The sequence below is a fragment of the Protobothrops mucrosquamatus genome, unplaced genomic scaffold (genome assembly GCF_001527695.2).
Source record: "Protobothrops mucrosquamatus isolate PMUCROS unplaced genomic scaffold, P.Mucros_1.0 scaffold154, whole genome shotgun sequence".
Classification (NCBI taxonomy): Eukaryota; Metazoa; Chordata; class Lepidosauria; order Squamata; family Viperidae; genus Protobothrops; species Protobothrops mucrosquamatus.
This window is the reverse complement of record NW_015386518.1, coordinates 312,536-333,192: the sequence shown is the minus strand read 5'-3', so window position 1 is coordinate 333,192 and position 20,657 is coordinate 312,536. Positions and strand designations below refer to the sequence as shown.

The 20,657-nt window shown below is 49.0% G+C and overlaps 3 protein-coding genes across 4 annotated transcripts in view; 2 read left to right on the top strand and 1 right to left on the bottom strand.

Annotated features, from left to right (window-relative positions):
* Window positions 1-1,153: 1,153 nt before the first annotated feature.
* On the bottom strand, window positions 1,154-10,004 carry S100A1 (S100 calcium binding protein A1). Of its 2 annotated transcripts, none has more exons than XM_015813392.1 (3): window positions 9,987-10,004; window positions 2,345-2,493; window positions 1,154-1,493 (listed from the first exon to the last, which is right to left on the bottom strand). In XM_015813392.1, exons 2-3 carry the CDS (start codon window positions 2,483-2,485, stop codon window positions 1,350-1,352), a joined length of 285 nt encoding a protein of 94 aa, XP_015668878.1. In that variant the 5' UTR covers window positions 2,486-2,493; window positions 9,987-10,004; the 3' UTR covers window positions 1,154-1,349. The 2 variants fall into 2 exon arrangements, with proteins under 2 accessions (XP_015668878.1, XP_015668879.1); XM_015813393.1 differs by lacking the exon at window positions 9,987-10,004 and adding an exon at window positions 7,028-7,033.
* A 2,280-nt stretch (window positions 10,005-12,284) lies between these two features.
* S100A13 (S100 calcium binding protein A13) lies at window positions 12,285-13,601 on the top strand. Its single transcript, XM_015813391.1, has 2 exons — window positions 12,285-12,451; window positions 13,315-13,601. The coding sequence occupies exons 1-2, from the start codon at window positions 12,299-12,301 to the stop codon at window positions 13,450-13,452; spliced, it is 291 nt and encodes a 96-aa protein (XP_015668877.1). The 5' UTR covers window positions 12,285-12,298; the 3' UTR covers window positions 13,453-13,601.
* A 2,856-nt stretch (window positions 13,602-16,457) lies between these two features.
* The window catches only part of LOC107285219 (protein S100-A14), a 4,842-nt gene continuing 642 nt past the window's right edge, over window positions 16,458-20,657 (top strand). Inside the window, exons 1-4 of the mRNA XM_015813390.1 lie at window positions 16,458-16,549; window positions 16,824-16,996; window positions 19,486-19,632; window positions 20,557-20,657. The exon at window positions 20,557-20,657 is cut by the window's right edge and continues 642 nt beyond it. Coding sequence (XP_015668876.1) covers window positions 16,967-16,996; window positions 19,486-19,632; window positions 20,557-20,657 — 278 coding nt within the window. The 5' untranslated portion in view covers window positions 16,458-16,549; window positions 16,824-16,966. The remainder of the gene's footprint in view (window positions 16,550-16,823; window positions 16,997-19,485; window positions 19,633-20,556) is intronic.

The following is a 20,657-nucleotide window of genomic DNA, read 5'->3' as shown; positions in this document are numbered from 1 at the left end:
CCCGTCCCAGGCTGGGGTCCTCCCATAGTCCACCTCCAAGCAAAGCTGGACTACAATTCCCATCTTCCCCCGAGAGAGGAAGGGCTGCAATCCCCACAATAGCCTTTAAGAGCCAGATGGGGAGAGGGAGGGGGTCAAGGGAGCCGTCCCGCTCTACCGGAAGTCCCACCCACCCGCTTCCGGTAGGCCGCGTTTCGAGCCGGTTACGTGGGACAACGGCCCCCCGAGGCCCCTTTAATTTCCCCCACCCACCCAGCGCGGCCCTCACCGTCGGGGGCGAGGCTCGCCCTGCTTGTTTGGCGACTCTGCCGGCGGCTGCGACGGGAGGCTCCGTTCCGGCCTCGCCCGGCCGGCCCCGTCGGTTGCCCTGAACGCCAAGATGGTGGCGGTGGTGGTTCTTCCTTCACTATCCGTGTTTGCGGAGCAGCACAACGCGCTCTCCGCTCCGGCTTCTCCGCCTCTCCGGCTCGCAAACCTCTCCTCAGAAAGAGCCCGGCAAAATGGCGCCGCCCAGGCTTTTCTTTCTTCAGGGCTCGCGCATGCGCCGGCGGAGGGACGAGGCGGCTCCGCCCTGCCCACGAGGCGCGCAGGCGCAAAGAGCATTTTTTATATATATATACATAGCGCGTGGAAAGAACGGCGCCGAGCGACGAATAGCTCTTCGTTTAGCCGCGAAGGGGCGGAGCTACACTTCTTCCGCAGCCTGCTCCATTCATCACGGGCTGCGAGGGGGCGGTTCTTGGAGGCTGTGGGCGGGGCGCCACTTTTTATGAATGGGAGAATTGTTTCCCCCCCCCCCGAAACTTAACTTTTTAAGAGGGTTTTTTTTTTTTTGCTTTGTTTTTCTTTTAAACGTCTGAATTGATTCCCAAAGAGCCTGTTTGGAGCCTGGCTAGTTGTCTCAGTGTGGAAAACAGTGCAGTTTTTGCATTTTTAGCTGGCCAACCCCCCCAGGGCCATTTTGTGAGTGTGCCCGCAAGACACCCCCCCTCCAGACCCCTCCACCACCCCCTCCAGGGGCGCCTGGGTCTAGCTCCTTGCTTCTCCAAGGCTCCCCACTTTGTCTTAAGAGCCCCGGCTTGCCTCCCCCCCTCTTCCCCAAGGCCCCCACCCTGCTCTCCCTGCCCTACAACAGACCAGAACATGTGCAGAGTTCACTCAACGGCTTTAATAAGCAGCGCTGTCTCAGCAGGTGGCTACACGGCACTTTGGGGGGTGCTCCCCTGGCGCCCCAGCTGGGCAGAGAAGCCGCAAGAAGGGAAAAGGCCTTGCAAAGGGGCAGCAAACAGCCGCTGGGGGGGCTGGACCCTCCCCCCGACTCCCAAGCTTTGCGTTCCCACGACCGCAGCTTAGGTGCCCTCCGAAAAGAAAGGGTTGCAGGCCACGGTTAAGGCAGCCACCAGGATCACAAACTCCTGGAAGTCCACCTCGCCATCGCCGTTCTCATCCAGGTCCTGCATGATCTTGTCCACCACCTCCGGGTCTCTCTGGGTCTGGAAAAGAAGGATGCGGGATCCACTTAAATCCCGGAGTCAGAGGATCCGGCCCTCCCCCAGCCCTCACGCCGGCTCCCTGACATTCTGACTTGTAATTTTTTTTTCCTTTTGATAATCTGGGAAATGGGCTCGTTGCAGACCCCGCCTTTATTTCCCAGAATTCCCTGGCTTGCAGCGAGAGCTTTGGTTAAGTCCCTACTGCAGGAAGCCGGTGACTGCCTTTGCACAGCACATCGTAGGCTAGACAACAAGCACGCCCAGCTTTACACAGACCTCCTGAAGGCTCCCCTTGTGGAAAAGCTGGGCGGCTTTACTGACCTTGGTGTTGTTTTTTTTTCTGAGCGGCCCCATCCGGCTGGAGAATGGTCAATAGCAATAGCAAATGCCCTGCTATCTAAATCAAAGCCAGTCCAAAAAGAAAGTAAATGGGAGCTATTTTGGTGTCCAATTAAGATGCTGGCCTAGAAGCCAGGTGGCTGTGAGTTCTAGCCATGGATGGAAGGGCTGGCCTCCAGAAGTTGTGGGTGCTCCATCACTGGAGGTTTTCAAGAAGAGACTGGACAGCCATTTGGCTGAAATGGTATAGGGTCTCCTGCCTGAGCAGGGGGTTGGACTAGATGACCTCCAGGGTCCCTTTCAACCATTATTCTGCTATTTTTTCCTCCCTCCCTCCCTCCCTCCATGATTGAAGGTTTTCAAGAAAGGAGTGGACAGCCATTTGTCTGAAATGATAGAGGGACTCCTGCTTGAGCAGGGGGTTGGACTAGAAGACCTCCGAGGTCCCTTCTCTCTCTTTTCTGATCGATTGAAGAAAAAAGGCAGGGGAAAAAAAAACACTTTTCTCCTACCTCCAAGAGACCGCCCAGCTCATTCTGCAGCAAATCCTTCAGTTCCTTTTTGTTCAGCTTGTACTTATCCCCTTCCTTGCCGGAGTAGCTGTGGAAGACGGAGATGAGACTATCCACGGCCGTCTCCAACTGCGACGACATCCTGGCACCTGCGGGTGGGGGGGGGGAGAGAGAGAGGGTGCTGAAGGATGCTTACCTGTATTGCAAATATCCTGATTTTGTCTGCCTAAAGACCATCTTGGAGGGAAAGAGAGGGAGGGGCAGAGAGAGAGACAGAGAGAGAGAGAGAAAAAAAAGAAAGAGAGAGAGAGAAAGATAGCACTCATTCACTTCCCTGTAACTCCCTTCGCTGCGAAGTTGGGGAGATCCGTATTTTCCAAGCTGCCGTTCTTGGCATCCTCAGTCAGCTCCGCAACCATGAATCGGACACAGGCAGCCCTCGATTTAGAACGGTCCATTTAGTGACTGTTTGATGTTACAATGACACTGAAAAAAGTGACTTAGGACCATTTTTCACACTTACGACCGTTCCAGCATCCCCGTGGTCAAAATTCTGATGCTTGGCAACTGGCTCCTATTTACGACGGTCGCAGAGTCCCGGGGTCACAGGATCCCCCTTTTGCGACCATCTGACAAGCAAAATCAATGGGGAAGAAGATTCGCTTTACGACCGTCTGACTTATCAACTGCAGTGATTCCCTTAACAACAGTGGCAAGAAAGGTCATAGAACGAGGCAGAACTCATTTAACAAATGTCTCGCTCAAGAAAAGAAATTGGGGGCTCCATCGCGGTCGTACGACAAGGACTGCCTGTGTGTCCAGGGAGGTTTTGGGACGTCACGGCTGCCTCCCTGGGCGAAGGGGTAACCGATACAAGATACGAGACGAGGGATCAAGTGTCTCTCGCCAGCTCCAAGCGGACAATGGGGAACCGTCCCCAGAGGCCGCTCGGATGACCGGGATGAAAAGGGTCTTTGTGGAACGAAAACCGTCCACCCTGAACGAGAACGGAAGCACCGCGAAACTGGATCCCTGGACGAGCAAAGGATCCGAGTTCGCATGACGGGACAGGAAGGTCTGAATATTTCAGCATAAATCATGCAGGAGACCGAATGAATTATGAATCAGGCTGTTGACTTTGTCCTGGGCTAAACAGGGACAAAAATCAGCTCAGGCCAGTTCAAGGTCCACTCCGTCCACTCCAGGTGGGATCTCGAAAATGAGTCCCGGATGGATAAAGTAGAGCTGCGGATCGGTTTGCTTGGAGACCGAAAGGACCCTCAGGCTAGGAGGCGGAGCCAAAAGGGAAAGCCAACCCAGGGGAGGAGACTTGAGCGGACGGGCAGCTCAGGAGGTGGAGCCAATGACCGCGAGAACATCTCAGGCAGAAGAACAGGTCACCTTCGACTTACGACCACTTTTTTCCAAGTTATGAACTGGCCGAAGAACATTAAAGACAGAGAATCTTCCGCAAATATCCCCTTTTTATTGTTGGCAAGGGTAATCTTGCGCCAAAAAAAGATCATACAGGTAGTCCTTGACTTACAATAGTTCGTTTAGTGACTGCTCAAATGTCTCACTTAGCAACGGAGATTTTTGGGTCGTAAGTGGAGAACTGACCTGGACAATACCCTCCATGCAACACCAGCCATCCGCCACCAGGGGGCGCCCGCCTCTGCCAACCTCTCAACCTGGAAATCTGATTTTGCAAGCGATAAATCTCAGCTATTCGCTGGGGCCGGGCCCTCATTCCAGCCGTCTGAATTCTGCTGGCCTTTCAGTTCTTTTCTTTCTTTCTTTCATTTCCTGTCCCCAAAAGAGTTGAGCAACTTGGTTCTTGTGGAACAGCTCCGACCGTTTCTTTTTTCCCAGGACGGCCGCAAACCTCCATCTGGAATGTTCCCGTAGCCACCCAGCCTTACCCACAAAGGCTTGATTGATTTGGCCCGACAAAAATCAACCCCAAATCCCTGCCTGCAAAATATATCTTTTGGGGCATTCACCTGGGAATTTTGCCAAAATGCTTGAGGGGAGGGGGACAGTTTTGGTCCCCACTTTAGAAAACAGATGTTGAGACTTTGGGGAAAAAGTGCAAATAAGAGCAATTAAGAGGATGAAAGGCCTGGAGACAAAAATATAGGAAGAACGGTTGCAGGAATTGGGTATGTCCGGTTTAATGAAAAGAAGGACTAGGGGGGACATGATAGCAGCCTTCCCATATTTGAGGGGCTGCCCCAAAGAAGAGTTGGGGGTCAAGCTATTCTCCAAAGCACCAGAAGGCAGGACAAGAAGCAACGGATGGAAACTGACCAAGGAGAGAAGCAACCTGGAATTAAGGACAAAATTCCTAACAATGAGAAGAATTAACCAGCGGAACAGCCTGCCTCCAGAAGTCGTGGGTGCTCCATCACTGGAGGTTTTCCAAGAAGAGATTGGACAGCCATTTGTCTGAAATGAAATTGAGCCGGGGGTTGGACTAGAAGACCTCTTGGCTCCCTTCCAACTCTGTTATTCCGTATTCATTCCGGAAGACCCGTTTTCCAATATCTTGGACGCAAGTGGCTTATTCTTTCTTTTTTCTTCAATTCAGTCGGGCATGCCGGGAATCAAACCGGAGAAAGGGAGGGCAAGGCAGACACCAACAAACAAACACACACACAGAGAGAGAGAGAGAGAGAGACAGAGGCGCAATCAAAAGCTGTTTACAACATTTTCCTCTCTGCCCAAACAAAGGATCCATTCAGGGCCGGGTGGCACCAACAAGTTTGCCGGCCTTTTGAACAGGGAGGAAACTGGACCGAAAGGACCCAATTCAGGGCAAGGACCGGGACCAAGAATTGGGGGGGTTTGAAACCCTCCTCCCCAAATCAGAAAAGACTCTCGCTGGAGGGCAGAGCCAGCGAAATTGCAAAGGTTTTTTCAAAGCTGTTTCAAAACTTTTCCAAACTTTGCAAATAAAAGGAGCCGAGCACTTTTCAGCCTTTCAAATCCAAGCCCAGCCAAACTGGCCAAATTAATGGCCAGTTGATGGCCAGTTTCCTTGTCAATTTCATATCTGATTTTATTTTTTTTTAAATCCAGCAGTTGTTTTCTGCCTGGGATATTCACATTTCTTGTGCTGAGTTTGGGTCATTTTAAAACAGGATGTATTCTTCTTATCCTCCCGCCTTCCCTTAAAATAAAACAAGCATCTCGCCAGAGTTTACTGATACTGGTTTAATTTTTTTTGTTGTTGTTGTTGTTCCTAACCAAAATTTCCAGCCCCCCTCCCAAATTTCCAATTTTTCTTTTTTTTTTTCTTTTTGGATGGGCAACCTGGGTTTCAGCAGTTTATGCTTAAGGCTCACGGAGCCCAAATAATCACCAATTTAAAAGTCGGGGTCTAAAATGACATATGAAACCTGCAATCTGCAGACTCTGATTCTCTCTTTTTAAATAATAATTTTTAGTGCTTTAGTGCTAAGACTCCGGTTCTTTTTTCGATTTCCACTTGGTATCAACCAACCACGGAGAAGAAGCATTTTGTAACGTACTCTTTTTGGGGTGTTGGCCAAGTTCTTCTGCTGTCCTGTAATATTTTTCACGTTTGTGTAAGCTCGATGGAGACACAGGGCTTTGTTATTATTGTTATTAGTATTAATTGCTTATGGGGATGACACGTAGGCTGATGGAGAGCTTCAAACTCCTGTCTGTATCAGCTGATATATGATAAATAAATCATGCATTCCAGTCGTGCTTGGGAATGGAGAAACGGGCTTTTGTAACCATCATTTAAATAAAAAAACACAAGCGATTCAACAAATTCAACACATACCATACACGTATCCCCCTCACTTTTTCAGAAGCCACTTTTCTTTTTTCAATCATTCGCTGAATTATTTTACATTTTTGGGGGACTCACATTTATATAAATAAAGTCTCATTAATAAAGTCTCATTAAAACCAGTTAATGTCTCCTTTTAAAAAAACACCTCATTACTCTTAATCAGAAAGCAAAGCACCATTTAAAATCGTGTAACCTGGCTGAACAGGAAGAAAATGTGATTTAAAAAAACCCCCCACAAAGTTAGGTTTGCATGCCTAGGACAGGAATTCATTTTGCTCTTTCGATGAAAAAAACCAAGATTCTGGGTCTGCCCTGCAAGCTAACCCCGGTTAGTTCAAACCTCAGTTAAGCTTCGCTTTCCACGGCTGAGCGGGGGATGCTAACTTAGTTAACTTCGGGGGAGTTGCTTACTCAAGGGATCTTACGCTAACCTTGGCTCCTCAAACCAGCTAGTAGTTCAACAAGCAGGTCCAATGGTTAACGTACCCTTCCCGAATCGGTGGACCTTCTTCTCTCCCCCCACCCCCGTCCTTGCCCATTCCACCCATCTTGGAAAGGGGGAAAAAATTAAACTTAAAATCCAAGTTTTAATTCAGCTTAAAAATGTCATTTTTGGGTGCTGTTGGAGAGGGGAGGGGAGACAAAGATTCTGCACCACTGCCAGCCCCCCCCAAATTATCTTTGGTAAAGTTTGCATTGACTAATATAATAATAAATGCAACCCCCAGCTGGAAAATCTGGGGGGTGTTTTTGAGGTGGGGGGAGAGGGGAGGCAGATAGAAACATGCCCAGGGTGGCAGACTCTAACCACTAGGCGACCCCCCACCCTCGCTGCCCTTTAAACGGAAAGGACTTACTGAACGGGAGGGTGGTGGGCTGGCAGGCGGGCTGGCTGGCTGGAGGGATGGAAGGAACAGCAGGGTGTGAGTTTTGCCCTAAATTCCAAGCCACGGACCACCTTCCCCGGACCCTCCCCACCGGGGACGACCAATCGGGAGGGTCTGGCAAGCCGGGCCCCGTGGAGACAGATGATGGCTTGTTTGCCTCTTGTGGCCGGCCGGGTGGCACAACACAAAAGCGCAATTGTACTGCGGTCCCTGCAGGGAGCTGGTCAACCTGTTTCCTAAAATATAAAAGCGAGGGAGGGGGCTGCTCCTTTGCATTGCAGGGAGGGGGGCAAACACAAGGGGTCCCCGATTTACAGCATTCGTTTAGTGACTTGTCCCAGGTTACAACGGCACGAGAAAAACCGGTGGGCGTTTTTCACACCGTTGTGGTCACACGATCAAAATTCGGACGCTGGGCAGCTGATGACGGCTGCAGCGGAAACATCTAGGGAGAGCTGAGCTGGGTCAGCCAGATGCCCTCTGAGGAGCCCCCAAAGAGGCTAACTTGCTTCCAGAGGTTGTGGGTGCTCCAACACTGGAGGTTTTTAAGAAGAGACTGGACAGCCACTTGCCTGAAATGGTGTAGGGTTTCCTGCTTGACCAGAGGGTTGGACTAGATGACCTCCAAGGTCCCTTCCAATGCTTTCATTCTGTTATTCTACTATCCTTCCTTCCTTCCCCTATCTATTCCTTTTTTTCCTTTCCTTCTTCCCTCCCTCCCTCCCTTCTTTCCCCTATCAATTCCTTCCTTCCCTTCTTTCCCTTATCTATTCCTTCTTTCCTTTCCTTCTTTCCTTCCTTCCTTCCTTCCTTCATTCATGCATTCATTCATTCATTCATTCATTCATTCATTCCTCATCCCTGGAAGTTTTTAAGAAGAGATTGGACAGACACCTGACTGAAATGGCGTAGGGTCTCCTGCTTGAGCAGGGGGTTGGACTAGAAGACCTCCAAGGTCCCTTCCGACTGTTATTCTGACACGCCCCGCTGAGGCTCTCCAGCCATCAACTGGCGTTCCTAGATAGACTTGACTCTAACCACTACACCGCACTGCCTCATCAGTCATCCAGGGTGCGTTTTCTCCTGCAGACCTGCCCTGGCACGCAGCCTGTGTCTGGCGGGCAGGCAGCCTGGGAAAATCATCGGCGGGCAGGCCAGGTGTGTCAAGGGTGAGCGGGCGTGCCTGGGCAAGCACCGGGTGCCTCTGGGAGAGGACTGCAAGCCCCAACATCTGGAAGCTCAGAGAGGCTCCCTCTCCCCCCCCCCCGCAGCAGCTGGCTGCAGCCCAGGATAAACCAGTTGGTCCCGCCAGTCTGAACTGGGTGGGGCAGAAGCTGGCCTGGCTCCCTTTTGGGTCTCTAAGGCTGAGCAAATGGGGAGGTCGGGCTCACCGGGGGCAGAACGCAGGATTTTTTGGGGGGGGGGGGATAGGGGCTTTGGTCAGAGGGGGGTGGAGAGAGTTGGGGAGGAGGAGGAGGGTTTGGGGGTGACTGGAGCTTGTAGGATCTGGTGAGATACATCTGTCTGTCTGTCTCTGTCTGTCTATCTAGTATATTTTCTAGTTTATATTACTATCAATCAATTACATCCATCTGTCTGTCTGTCTGTCTATCTAATCTATTATTATCTATCTATCTATCTATCTATCTATCTATCTATCTATCTATCTATCTATCCATCCATCCATCCATCCATCCATCCATCCATCCATCCATCCATCCTATTTTGTATTTATTTCCTACCTTTCTAGTTTCTATTATCTATTATCTCCTTCCTTTCTTCCTTCCTTTCTTCCTTCCTCCCTTCCCTTCCCTTCCCTCCATCCCTCATGCTTTAACTCCCAAAACATGATCTGGCCAAGGCAGACACCTCCTCTTCCATCCAGGCTGCTCCCCTTGAAGGTACACACCTGGCCCCAGCACCCTAATTTCTCCCCGGGGCGAGGCTCCGCCCTCAAACGAGGGGTGCCCCATCCCTCCAGCCATTAAACCCCGCCCTCCCATCTTCAGCTGGCAATCTTCCACAGCCCCCCCCTCCCAGGCTGACACCCCTCCTCTTGAAACCCACCCAGTGGGGTGACTTCGCCCACCCCAAAAACCGCACTCTGCCAACCCCGGGCTGTGCACGGCGTGGGATGCCAGCAATGCAGCCGGTTGGCTTCCCCATGGTGTGGGCGCCCTCCTGCCGGGGGGCACGGAGAGGTGGGGCGGGTGACGTCAAGGCATTCCTGAGTGGGTGGCATCACATCCTTCCCGGAGTGTTGGCTGATGTTGCCTTGGTGCTATTTCGGGCCTGGGGTCGGGGGGGTGGGTGGAGGGGCAAAGAGGAGACCCCCCTCCTCACTGTAATTGCAGCAGGGGGGCTTAAAAGGGCATTTGGGGAGGGGGCACCCCACTATATCCCCAGCCATAAAAGGGGGGGAAGAGAAGGGAATAAAAGGGGGATGGAGGAGAAGAGGGAAAAATTAATCAGCACTTGATATAGGCAGAAATATTTGCGTGGGGGGGGGACAGAGACGGAACAGGTGTGGCTAGTGGGGCCACTTCATGTGCACCCACAATTTCAGGTCATCTGAAAAAAGGGGTCCGGGCCCAGCCGGGCAGGGATACGACAGTTAGCAGAACCATGCCATTGCTGTTCTTGCAAGCCCTAGTGCGTTGCTACCCATCAGGAAGCTGGAGGAGAAGAGTGTCCCTGAGCATGTGCAGAAGGCCTGCCCTTCTCTCCTCTCTTGGAGGCATCTCTTGAATAAACTGATCCGCAGTCTTTCTCGACCTTGGCAAAGTTTGCAAATGGGTGGACTTCAACTCCCAGAATGCCCCAGCCAGCAGGCTTTGAGACGGGTGGACTTCAACTCCCAGAATGCCCCAAACTAGCTGTAACCCAACCAGACTCTTATTTCCCCCATCGGAATAAACTGGGAACTCACAAAAATCTCCCTTGCGGTGCAAACAGCCCCGAATTATTCCAGATTACGGATTCAGAGGTAGACTGCAACTGAGGCTGGAGGCTCCTCGGATCTGCCACTAACCTGAGATAGACAGCAGGCAGCTTTTCTGGGGGGGGGGGAATGACTCAACCGTCCAACTCAACGGAGGGATGTTTCATCTCTCAGCCGCCAAGTAAAAAAAAGAGAGAGAGAAATGTATGCTATTTTTTGTTTTTTGTTTTTACAAAGCAGCCTCTCTGACTCATTGCTTCAAACCGCAAGTCTTAAAGGGGAAATTGGGCAGCTGTTTTTGAAATGTGGTGGGCAAGATTGCAGAAGCAGATCCCCCTTTTCTGGGAGATCAATTCACGCAGGATTTCTTTCTTTCTTTCTTTCTTTCTTTCTTTCTTTCTTTCTTTCTTTCTTTCTTTCTTTCTTTCTTTCTTTCTTTCTTTCTTTCTTTCTTCCTTCCTTCCTTCCTTCCTTCCTTCCTTATTTTCTTTCTTTCTTTCCCCTTCCCTTCCTTTCCTTTTTTCATCCATTTACTCTCTTTCCCCTTTCCCCACTTCCCTTCCCTTTCCTATTTTGCTCCCTTTCTTTCTTTCCTTCTTTCCTTCTTTCCTTCTTTCTTTCTTTCTTTCTTTCTTTCTTTTTTGTTTCCTCCCTCCCTCCTTCTCCTTTCTCCTTTTCCCTTCCCTTCCCTTCCCTTCCTAAGCCACATTTAAGCCTGGCTAAATCAGGTCCAGCTTTGGAACGTCAGGAAACGCCCTTGATTTTGCTCAAGGAAAAGTTGGGAAACTTTCAATCAGGCCCCCAATAATTTGAGAATAATTTGCCTGGCCCCCAACCCCACCAGCTGGGACATCCTGTTTCTCCATCTCTTGCTAAAAACAAGACTCGTCTCTCCCTTCCTGGTTCCCTGGGCCAAACCAGAGAGAATTCCGATCTGCTTGGAAAAAACCGAAACACACTTTCCTGTCTACGGGACGCTCCGTCCCAGGGTTGCAAACATCTCACACAAATGCCCCCTTATGCGCCTGTTTGCCCGGCTGCACAAAGTCCAATTTTGTTCTGCAGGGTGGGGTTTTTGGGGGGGTGGGGGTGGGGAGGATTTTTTTTTAAGCCCCGGCCACTCTGGTTTGGAATCAAGAGTTTCCAAAGAAAACTCTGTTTATGGGTGAAAAGGCTCGGAGGAGTTTTGCCAAGTGGGGAGGAGAGAGCAGGCGGTGAGCAACTGAGAGTGGAAAGAGAAACCGAATACTCCACTTGACCAGCCCTTCCCTTCCCCACCTCCCGATCCTGGCCCTATAAAAGGCACCCCACACCTCCCCACCTGGACGACTCCTTTGCAAGGGACCACGGTTGGGGTAAGTGGCCGTGGGGCTGCGGGAAGCAGTGGGGGGGGGGGGAGTTAGGCTGGGATAGTTTTTCCTCTCCTTGTTTTGTTTTTTGTTTTTGGCAAAGTTTTCCGTTGCTTTGAGAGCAGTGGCTCTTAGAGTGAGCGTGGCCCTGTCCAGCCTGTGAATGAACACTGAGGATCAGTTACTCTTTCCTGGGGTTTGAAAGGCAGACAGACAGAGCCAGCAAACAGATGGGCATGGTAAATAGGTATGATGGGAAGAGAGAAAGAGAAAGAGAGAATAAAAAAGAGAGAAAGAAAGAAAGAAAGAAAGAAAGAAAGAAGAAAGAAAGAGGGGAAGAAAGAAAGAGAGAGAGAAAGAGAAAGAAAGAAAGAAAGAAAGAAGGAAGGAAGGAAGGAAGGAAGGAAGGAAGGAAAAGACAAAAAAGATTAGTAAATGGACAGACTGAATAAAGATAGATTAGTAGATACATAAAAATTGGATTTGTAATAATAATAATAATAATAATAAATTTAATTTATATGCCGCCCTTCTCCCAACGGGACTCAGATAGGTTAGAAAATAAATTAGATACATTAGAAGACTGATGGACGGATGGACGGATGGATAAGATTAGTAGATAGACAGATTAGAATAAAAATGAATGAATGAAAGAAAGAGAAAGGTAGGTAGGAAGGAAGGAAATAAATGTAAGGCGGATTTCAGATTAAATAAATAAATAAATAAACCCTCGCTTAGGGACAGACCTGTCAGTTCCAACTGCGGTCCTAAGCCGAGGAATTCCTGCATCCCCTGGGACCGCTTGCTTTCCAAAGCTGTCTCCACCAAATAGGCCCCCAGGGCTTTCTTCTGCATCACCCCCCCCCACGCCACTCTCTCTCTCTCTCCCCCCCCCCTGGCAGCCTGCCTCCCCCGGACAGCAGACGGAGCACCCTCCCTCCCTCCCTCGCCATGGCCAGCAGCGAGCTGACGGAGCTGGAGACGGCCCTGCACAAAATAATCCAGGTCTTCTTCGACTATGCGGCTCAGGAGGGGAACAAGGCCACCCTCACCCCCGGGGAGTTTAAGGAGCTGGTGGCCCTGCAGCTCCCCAACCTCATGAAGGTGGGCACGGACAGGGGAGGGGGCGGGAAACGGGGTGGGTGGGTGTGGGGGGGAGAGAAGCACCGACTTCCCCCTCCCAACAGATGTGGGAGGCGAAACCCCAGATGTTCCGGGTGCCAAAACCCCCAGGTTCAGGAGAGCCGCCCCCAGGTGGAAACGCCAGGCCCGCCTGCTTGCTGGTTGACCGAATCATCGCCGTTGTTAAATTAGCCACCCGGTCGCTAAATGAATCTTTTTTCTCCCCATTGACTTGGCTTGTCTGAAGGTCGCCAAAGGGGGTCGTATTTATGACGGTCGCAGGGTCCCCTGGGGGGGTGTCACGCGATCCCCTTCGGCCACCTTCTGACAAGCAGCGTCAATGGGGAAGCTATTTGTCTGAAATGGTATATAGGGTTTCCTGCCTAAGCAGGGGGTTGGACTAGATGACCTCCAAGGTCCCTTTCGACTTTATTTTTATTATTATTATTAACAACCTGCCTCCAGAAGCTGTGAATGCTCCAACACTGGACGTTTTTAAGAAGAGACTGGACAGCCATTTGTCTGAAATGGTCTAGGGTTTCCTGCCTGAGCAGGGGGTTGGGCTAGATGACCTCCGAGGCCCCTTCCAGCTTTATTATTATAAATGTCTCACTTAGCAACAGAAGAGTTGGGCTCAGTTGTGTTCGTAAGTCGAGGACAACATAAAATATTCTATTTAAATGTTCTTCCCCCCCCTTTCCCCCCCCCCCTATTCCTTCCATTGTCGTTTTTGTCTCTCTGGATCTAGTATCCGCAGTGTTGCTCTTTCTCGACAAGGGAAAGTTTTTCCTTTTAAAAAAAATATATTCCCCCCTCTATGCCTTTTTTTTTTTTTTTTTTTGAAGAACGTGGGGGACCTGGACGAGAAGATGAGAACTCTGGACGTGAACAACGACAAGGAGCTGAAATTCGGCGAATACTGGCGGCTGATTGGGGAGCTGGCCAAGGAGCTCAAGAGAGAGAAAGTGGGGAAGAAGAAGTAGTAGATGGGATGGTGGGTGTGGACTGTGTGTCAAGGGTGGGGATTTCGGGAGAAACGGCGGGGCCAGGAAACGGCACCACCAGGAAGACCTTGAGAGTCACAAACCCTCTTGTAGCTTTCTAAAGTTCAAATAAACCTTTGCATTCCAGATGGCTGGTTGTCAAGCATTCCATGGTCAAACCAGGAAGAAAAGTGTGGCTTTACGTGTGTGTGTGTGTGTGTGTGTGTGTGCGCGCGTGCGCAAAAGAAACGGGGAGGAGGGGGCAGATCCCTGCCAAAGTGAAGCCAAGATCTGATGGGGGGGGGAATGCCTCATTCCTGTTTCAAGGCTTTCGAGGTCCCTCCTAAGTCTTCCTCCAGGTCTTGGTCCATCCTGAAGGTCTATTTGGCCAAGAAGGTCCTAATCTTCTCTGGGAGCTTTCCCTGGTCCTGAAACGATTGTCCCTGGGTCAAGAGCCAAGCAAGGTAGACAACCGCAGGCAGGTGGAACCAGGGATGGTGGTGAGATGAAGCCAGATCTTTAAAGATCTTCCTCTAAGAGAACTCCTTCCATATTTGTAGAAAGTCTTCATCCTCAAAGACCCTTAGATCTGACCCAGGAGATATTAAACCCAACCACTGTTAGCAGGAGAAGGTGGGAAGGACCAACCAGATGCCCCAGGGGAAAGTATCTCCCCATCTTCACTTATTCCTCGGTCCTCAAGATTGTGTCTCCTCGATGCTAGTTGCGGAACGCGGCAACCCCACCCACCACCAGGCCAGGTAGGTGGGGCAACACACCATCCACCGAGCTATCGGAAGCTGCCGAGATGCCTCCACCAAACCTTGGCAGAGCAGCTAAGCCAGAGACCAGCTCAACGAGTCATGAGGAATGAGAACCGTCTTGGCAACTCCACCGGATATGAAGCACCGGAGTTCCTGCAGCACGCGTCGGGAGATGGGGAGCGATTCTGACAGGCTGAAGTATGTGCCAAAGAATTTCAGTCTGCAGGGCGGTGATCTGTCACCGCTGGTGACCATGGAGACGGGCTTAGCTGCTAAATTCCCACGGCAATTGATCCCAAACGGCGGGTGTGACAGAGAGAGAGAAGACAAGAGAGAAGAAATCCACGCATCAAATCCCCAATAGGTCAAGTCAGTGATGGCTTGTTAGACACACACAGAGTCTGGGTTAGGCAACAATGCTAAACCACAAGCCATGGTTTAATACTTTGGGAGCTGACCTCGCAGGTCGCACAAAGCCGCATGGAAAAGGACTCACAAGGGGGCCGAGTGTGAAGTTTGATTTTCAAGGAGCATGGATGGGCTCCCTTGTCCGTCTCTTGACTATGGTCTATCATAGAGACTCTGAAATGGTACAGGGTCTCCTGCCTGAGCAGGGGGTTGGACTAGAAGACCTCCAAGGTCCCTTCCATCTCTGTTATTCTGTATTCTGAGCAAGGGGTTGGACTAGAAGACTGAGGTCCCTCCCAACTCTGTTATTCTGTATTCAGGTTTTATGGCTGATAGAACTGAGATTTTAACAGGGTTGGAAGGCGCCCTGAAGATCAACTAGTCCAACCCCTGCCAATTGCAGGAATCTGCCTCTCACCTCCCCATGAGAGGGCCACCCCTCTAGAAAAAAAGAGACCCACCCTTTCTTTGTGCTTCACATGTAAAAACATCACAACAGGGGCAATATTTTTACATGCTTAAGTTCCTCATGGATCTGGGCACCTGGAAGTGGCGGGTTTGCCAAATTTGCCAACCCAGACTCCATACAAGACAGATAGTCCTTGACGTATGACCACAGTTGAGCCCCACATTTCGGTTGCTAAGCAAAGACAGTCGCTAAGTGAGTTTGGCCCCATTTTACGACCTCTCTTGTCATTAAGTGAATCCCTGCGGTTGTTAAGTTAGTCACATGCTGGTTAAATGAATCTGGCTTCCCCACTGTCACAAAAGGGGGGGGGAATCACATGAACCTGGGACACGGCAACTGTCATAAACACGAGTCAGTTGACCGGCCTCTGAATTTTGATTACGGGACCCCCGGGAGGCTGAAAGGGTTGTCAAGTGTGAAAAAAGGTCACACGTCACCTTTTTCAGCGACGTTGTGATTTCGAACGGTCACTAAATGGACTGTTGTGGACTGCTTGCGGTTGTGAGAATCCACACAAGCTGCACTCCCCTCATACCGGGGTCCTGCTCAGCTCTTGGGGTGAACCGTCCAATTCCAAAGCTAAAGCTGGGAGAGATTTAGCAGACACCCCCCCCCAAACAGCTCAGAGAGAAGTTGTCAGGACACCCTGGAAGGTGGACATTAGAGAGACGCTATTTATCCAGAGAAGCTCAGGCTTTGTCCAGTTGCTTCACAATAAAGTCCCAAAGTCCAAGTCAAACTCTGATAAAGACTCCTGGACATCAGAGAGCCAATAAACAAATATTATTTAGGTCTTTAGGAAGGAGGAGTGGAGAGCTTGCAACACTGGGCTCTCCAAATTCTGCTCTCAGCTCATGTCCTTCTGTAAGGAGGACCTTCTTGAGAACTTCCAAAAAGGGCTACTGGTCAGACAGAGACTTCTTCCTCTGGGAACAGGTCTCACTTCCTCATTCGCCCATGCTCCTTTGCCACCCTCAATGCTAGAGACATCTCTAGTGGGGTCTTGTCCAACCTCAAGCTCTCCAGGAGTCGCAAGGTTCTCCTAGAAGGTTCCCAGAAGGATGAGGCGGAAGTCCAAAACCACGGCGTCCCCAAATCTTCTCCCATGGAGCTAATATGCTTGCAGTTACCCCACAGCAGCAGGAGGTGAGTCCTTCTCCTCAACATCTCAAGAGGTTAGGAGTCAACCAAAAGGTTCGGTGATCTTGGACCATGGGGGAAGGGAGGAAGCTCCCTTCCAAACAGGCTCATCCTTGAGCTGTGAGTAAGGACAGAGAAATGGGTGGCGTCTGAGCGTTGTCTTCTGGCCGGGGGCCAGTCAGCACAAGGAGAAGATTGCACCACAACTGCAACTCTCAGCTCCCTCCATGAGGTGTCTCTTGGACACACCTTCCCGAGGTATAAAACCGTGGCAAGGCGACAACCGACAGCAGCACATCCAATCTCCAGTGAGCAGGTAAGTGGGCCTTCTGTCTTAAGGTCCCTTCCCCAAAACCGAGAGGAGAATTTGAGGGTCTTCCCTTCCCTTCCCCATCTTCTTGGCAACCTTCCTTCTCTTCTCTCTGAATCTTCTCAGTTGGACAAGTTCGGGCAAATTTATTTTTCCAAACTTGCTTGCGGCAGCCCAGAGCCGATCCAACGGTGTGCGACTCGTTCAGTTTCGAATGCAGATTCCAAAAAGAAGCATTTCTCACAAAGATCCTTTCTGCTTTTCCATTGCCCTGTGATAGGAGACCCCACTTTCTGAAGACCCCTTGAAGCCGGGAGCGACTTCTGAAGCTTCACAGAAAACCGACCGACGTCCCGTGTTTATCGTATCATCCAAAGGGGGAATTTTGCCGAGACACCGAGGATCCGATCTGTCAGGAGAGCGATGGGTTGTCGATGCGGCAAGAAGCGAAAGGTGAAGTGGAAACGGGTGGAGTGGGTTGTGTGTTGTGGTTTTTGGGTGAGAAACAAAAAAAATGGATGGAAGAGGATGGGCATAGTTTGGGAGTCTTGAGAGGCAACCGGGGAACGATCGCGAGGGATGACATTTAGAGAAGATCTCCACGGCCGTTTGAGGTCGTTGCCCCAAGTTAGATCCCTAATTCCAGATGGGGGACTCACATCCTTTAAAAAGAGCTTGAGGGAGCGGAGAAATTTAATTTTCAAAAGAGGAAGGTGGATAGAGATGGTGGCACCTTTTCAAACCCTGGTGGAGAATTGTTTAGGGGAAAAAAAACCCTATTTTTTTTTCCACAATTGTCCTTAGTTAGAGTATGGATCTAAGAGCCTTACATGGCAGGAAGGTCGATTCCAGGGGAAAAATTAAGAAAAATCACCAAAGATTAAGAGAGTTTGGTCCCAGAAATTTTGCCAGGGATGTTCCCATTAAATTGCCTGCAAGGAGTTTTTCCCCAACATCCGATTCTCATTAAAACTCTTCTGTTTTAATTTAGAGTAGGACGCTATTCTACTATATATTTATACCTGTACTGATGACAGTTGGCAGTCCATCTATTTTATTTCATTGTTTTTCTTGTTTTGTTTTTCATTTTTCCTCCTTCTGGATCCTCTTTCCCTTAACCTTTCCTCCTTTCATTTTGCTATCGTGCATTTTATCTCTCTTTGAAACTTTAGCAAGTGGACTGGATTCAAGACAAAGCTTTTTTAAGGTTAACCACCATTTTATAATAATCGAATATATTGGAGCAACGTAGCTTTTTCTGGTCGGATAGGGGCACCTGGAGAAAACACATCTGCGTGATTGCTAGAAATCAGAAACGATGGGACATAATCAATCAATCAATCAATCAATCCTGACGGGGGTTAATCTCTGTCCTAAAGTCTGTTATATTATTTGCTTTAAATCCCGGGAAAGTTTGTCAGTCCCGTGTTGCAAACGTTTGATTTCAGATCCATTCAAAAAGAAAACATGCTTTTTTAAAAAATAAAAATAAACAATTCGCATCTGTATCAGTCTCAAATTCAGCATGTGAATACATCATCTGATTTCGCAGATCTTGCAATTAAATGGTGATAAACGAACCACACCTGTGCTGGGAAAATGTGCAAATATTTATGATGATTTGGAGCGGCCTGAAAGAATAAGTAAGGCAGCCCTTTTTATTTGGAAGAACTAGCGGGGGGAGGAGAGGCGAAAATCAAAGTTTGGGCAGAAGATGCTTCAAAACACAGATTGTTACTTGCTTCTTCCTCTTCTTTCTCCCCAGAAAGTCCATTTTGCAGAATTTTTGTATGCATTTTGTCACCTTTCCCGCTCCCGCCCCCACACAATCCTCCCTGGTGGATGCTGCAGCCAGGGCATTCTGGGAAAATAAAAATGGCCATTAATCTTGCAAAAAATTTTGGCTATGGGCAAAATTGGCTCCTAGGCTGAGATCTCCTCAATGTTTCAGGATGGATGCTTCTTCTTTTTTTTTTTTTAAAATGACATTTTGCACACCCGGGACCCTTTCCAAATGCTACGAGGAATTGGTGGATTTGATCAGGAGATACGAAGGACCCAGCCTGGATCTTAGTTTGGGCCAAATACCTTCCTCAACAATTCATCTTTCATCCCGCTAACAACCGTTCCTTTCTTGAGAGGCATCCTGGCTTGTGTTCAGCCAACATCGAGAGGCATCCTGGCTGGTGTTAAGCCAAAACAATTTAAAAAATGGAAAATGGGTGAAGGATTCAGCTGGAACACCACTCGTTTGGGAGAAGGCACAAAACTCAATCAACCGTCCTAGTGCTTTGAAAGACTTTCAGAATATTTAGGAATATTTTGGGGGGGCTGCGATAGGAGAGTCCCTCCCAGTTTGATGCTTCTCACGTTCCTTGCAAAAACTCCAGAGGAGGCAGTTAAGCCTCAGAAAGAATTACCTGCCCAGGTAGCTTCTCAGGTTGATGTGTTTTGCTTGGTGTGCGTTGGGTCTCGGTCAACAACTCTTCATTGCAACACAAATATTCTGCATCATGGTTGATTTTAGAGTAGGAAACCACCGTGTTTTATATCTGCATCCGCACGAAAGAATATTGGATTCCCGCCCTATTGTTCTGCTCCTTCTCCCCCCCCTCTTGTTCTGCACTCTTCATTTTGTTCTTTTTTCTGTTTTGTTGAAATTTGCGGGGTGATGGTGGGGCAAATTATCCTCCGTGGCTTTCCTAGGCTAACCAATTGAGACTCAGGGGAGAGGCCGAGTGCGAAACCGTGTCCCAGACCTTGGCGTAAAAAGTTTGGACGTGTTAATGAGCTGGGTGTTTCGGGGAGGGTGCAGTTGTGTAGGAAGAAGCCGGGCAGGTTGAACAACTTCGGGAGCGATTGTGCACACAGGGAGTGCGTGGCTGGGAATGGATCTCAACCTGTCCTCTTTTTCCCACCCATCATCTCCTGCCTGATCACAGGATAGTCAAGAACTCACCGATGTCGAACGAGCCATCGAAATTGTCATCAACAATTTCCACTGTTACGCCGTCAAGGGGCGCAAAGAGTGTCTCACACCCAACGAGTTGAAAGACCTGGTTGGACAGAGGCTGCCACACCTAGCCAAGGTTAGACCATGATAGGCAGGACCGCCAAGGACGCAGGGTTTCGGAGAAGGGAGCCCAAAAGAAGCCTCTTGGCTGATTAAAATCCTTCTGAAAGAATTCTGGAGTTTCGGAATTCCGTTTGGCAGGAATTCCCATGTTCGGGGCCACCACCAAAAAGGCCCCGTCCTGCAGCCTCTTGAGGTTGCAAGGATTTCCATTTATAAATGAAAAGAAATGGAGTTTTTGCTCTCTTTTTTCTGCTGGGGTAAAAACCCAGATTGTGTTTCGAGGCAAAAATCCAGGATGCATTGCAAGAGAATAAAATCCTAGTCTGGATTTTTAATCTCAATAACCCAGTTTTTGCATTAAGGGAAGTATTTAATTTGCAAGCTTCTTTTTGTTTTTTGAATGTTTTAGCTGTAGTTTTAGTTTAGCTACATTTTCAAATGGATTAAGTGCTCTCAAGTTAGTGCCAACTCATAGAAATTTATTACAGAAAGATTTTATTTCAGGACTTTAAAATAATGCACAAATTGAATCCCAGTTGGACCAAACATGTACAAAAGGGCACCCGTTAAAGAACAGACGAGGGTGCAGAAATAATAAAGATGACCAAAACTGCACATCACAAAAAAAAATGTATTGCTTGCAAAAACATGCACTAATTAATAACGGCCTATTGAAAATACTTGCTATTAAGAATCTGTTATTCATTTATTCAGTTCCCCAATGCATCAAACGGGCTGTAAAATAAAATTTAAGCAAAGGATTAAATCCATGAAATCCTCTTTAAAAAAAAAACCATCTAATCTCAAATCTCAAAACTGGGCACCTTTTTTTAAAACAAGAGCAGGAATGCAATAAATAAATAAATAAAATTAAGATTTGTTCATTCTTCATTTTTAATTTTTTTCCTTCTTCTTTCATTCCCCCCCCCCCCAACAGGGTGTCGGGCCTTTGGAAGAGAAGATTGAATGTCTGGGGGATAATGAAGAAGCAAAACTTGAATTTGGAGAATACTGGGACATAATGGGCGATGCGGCCAA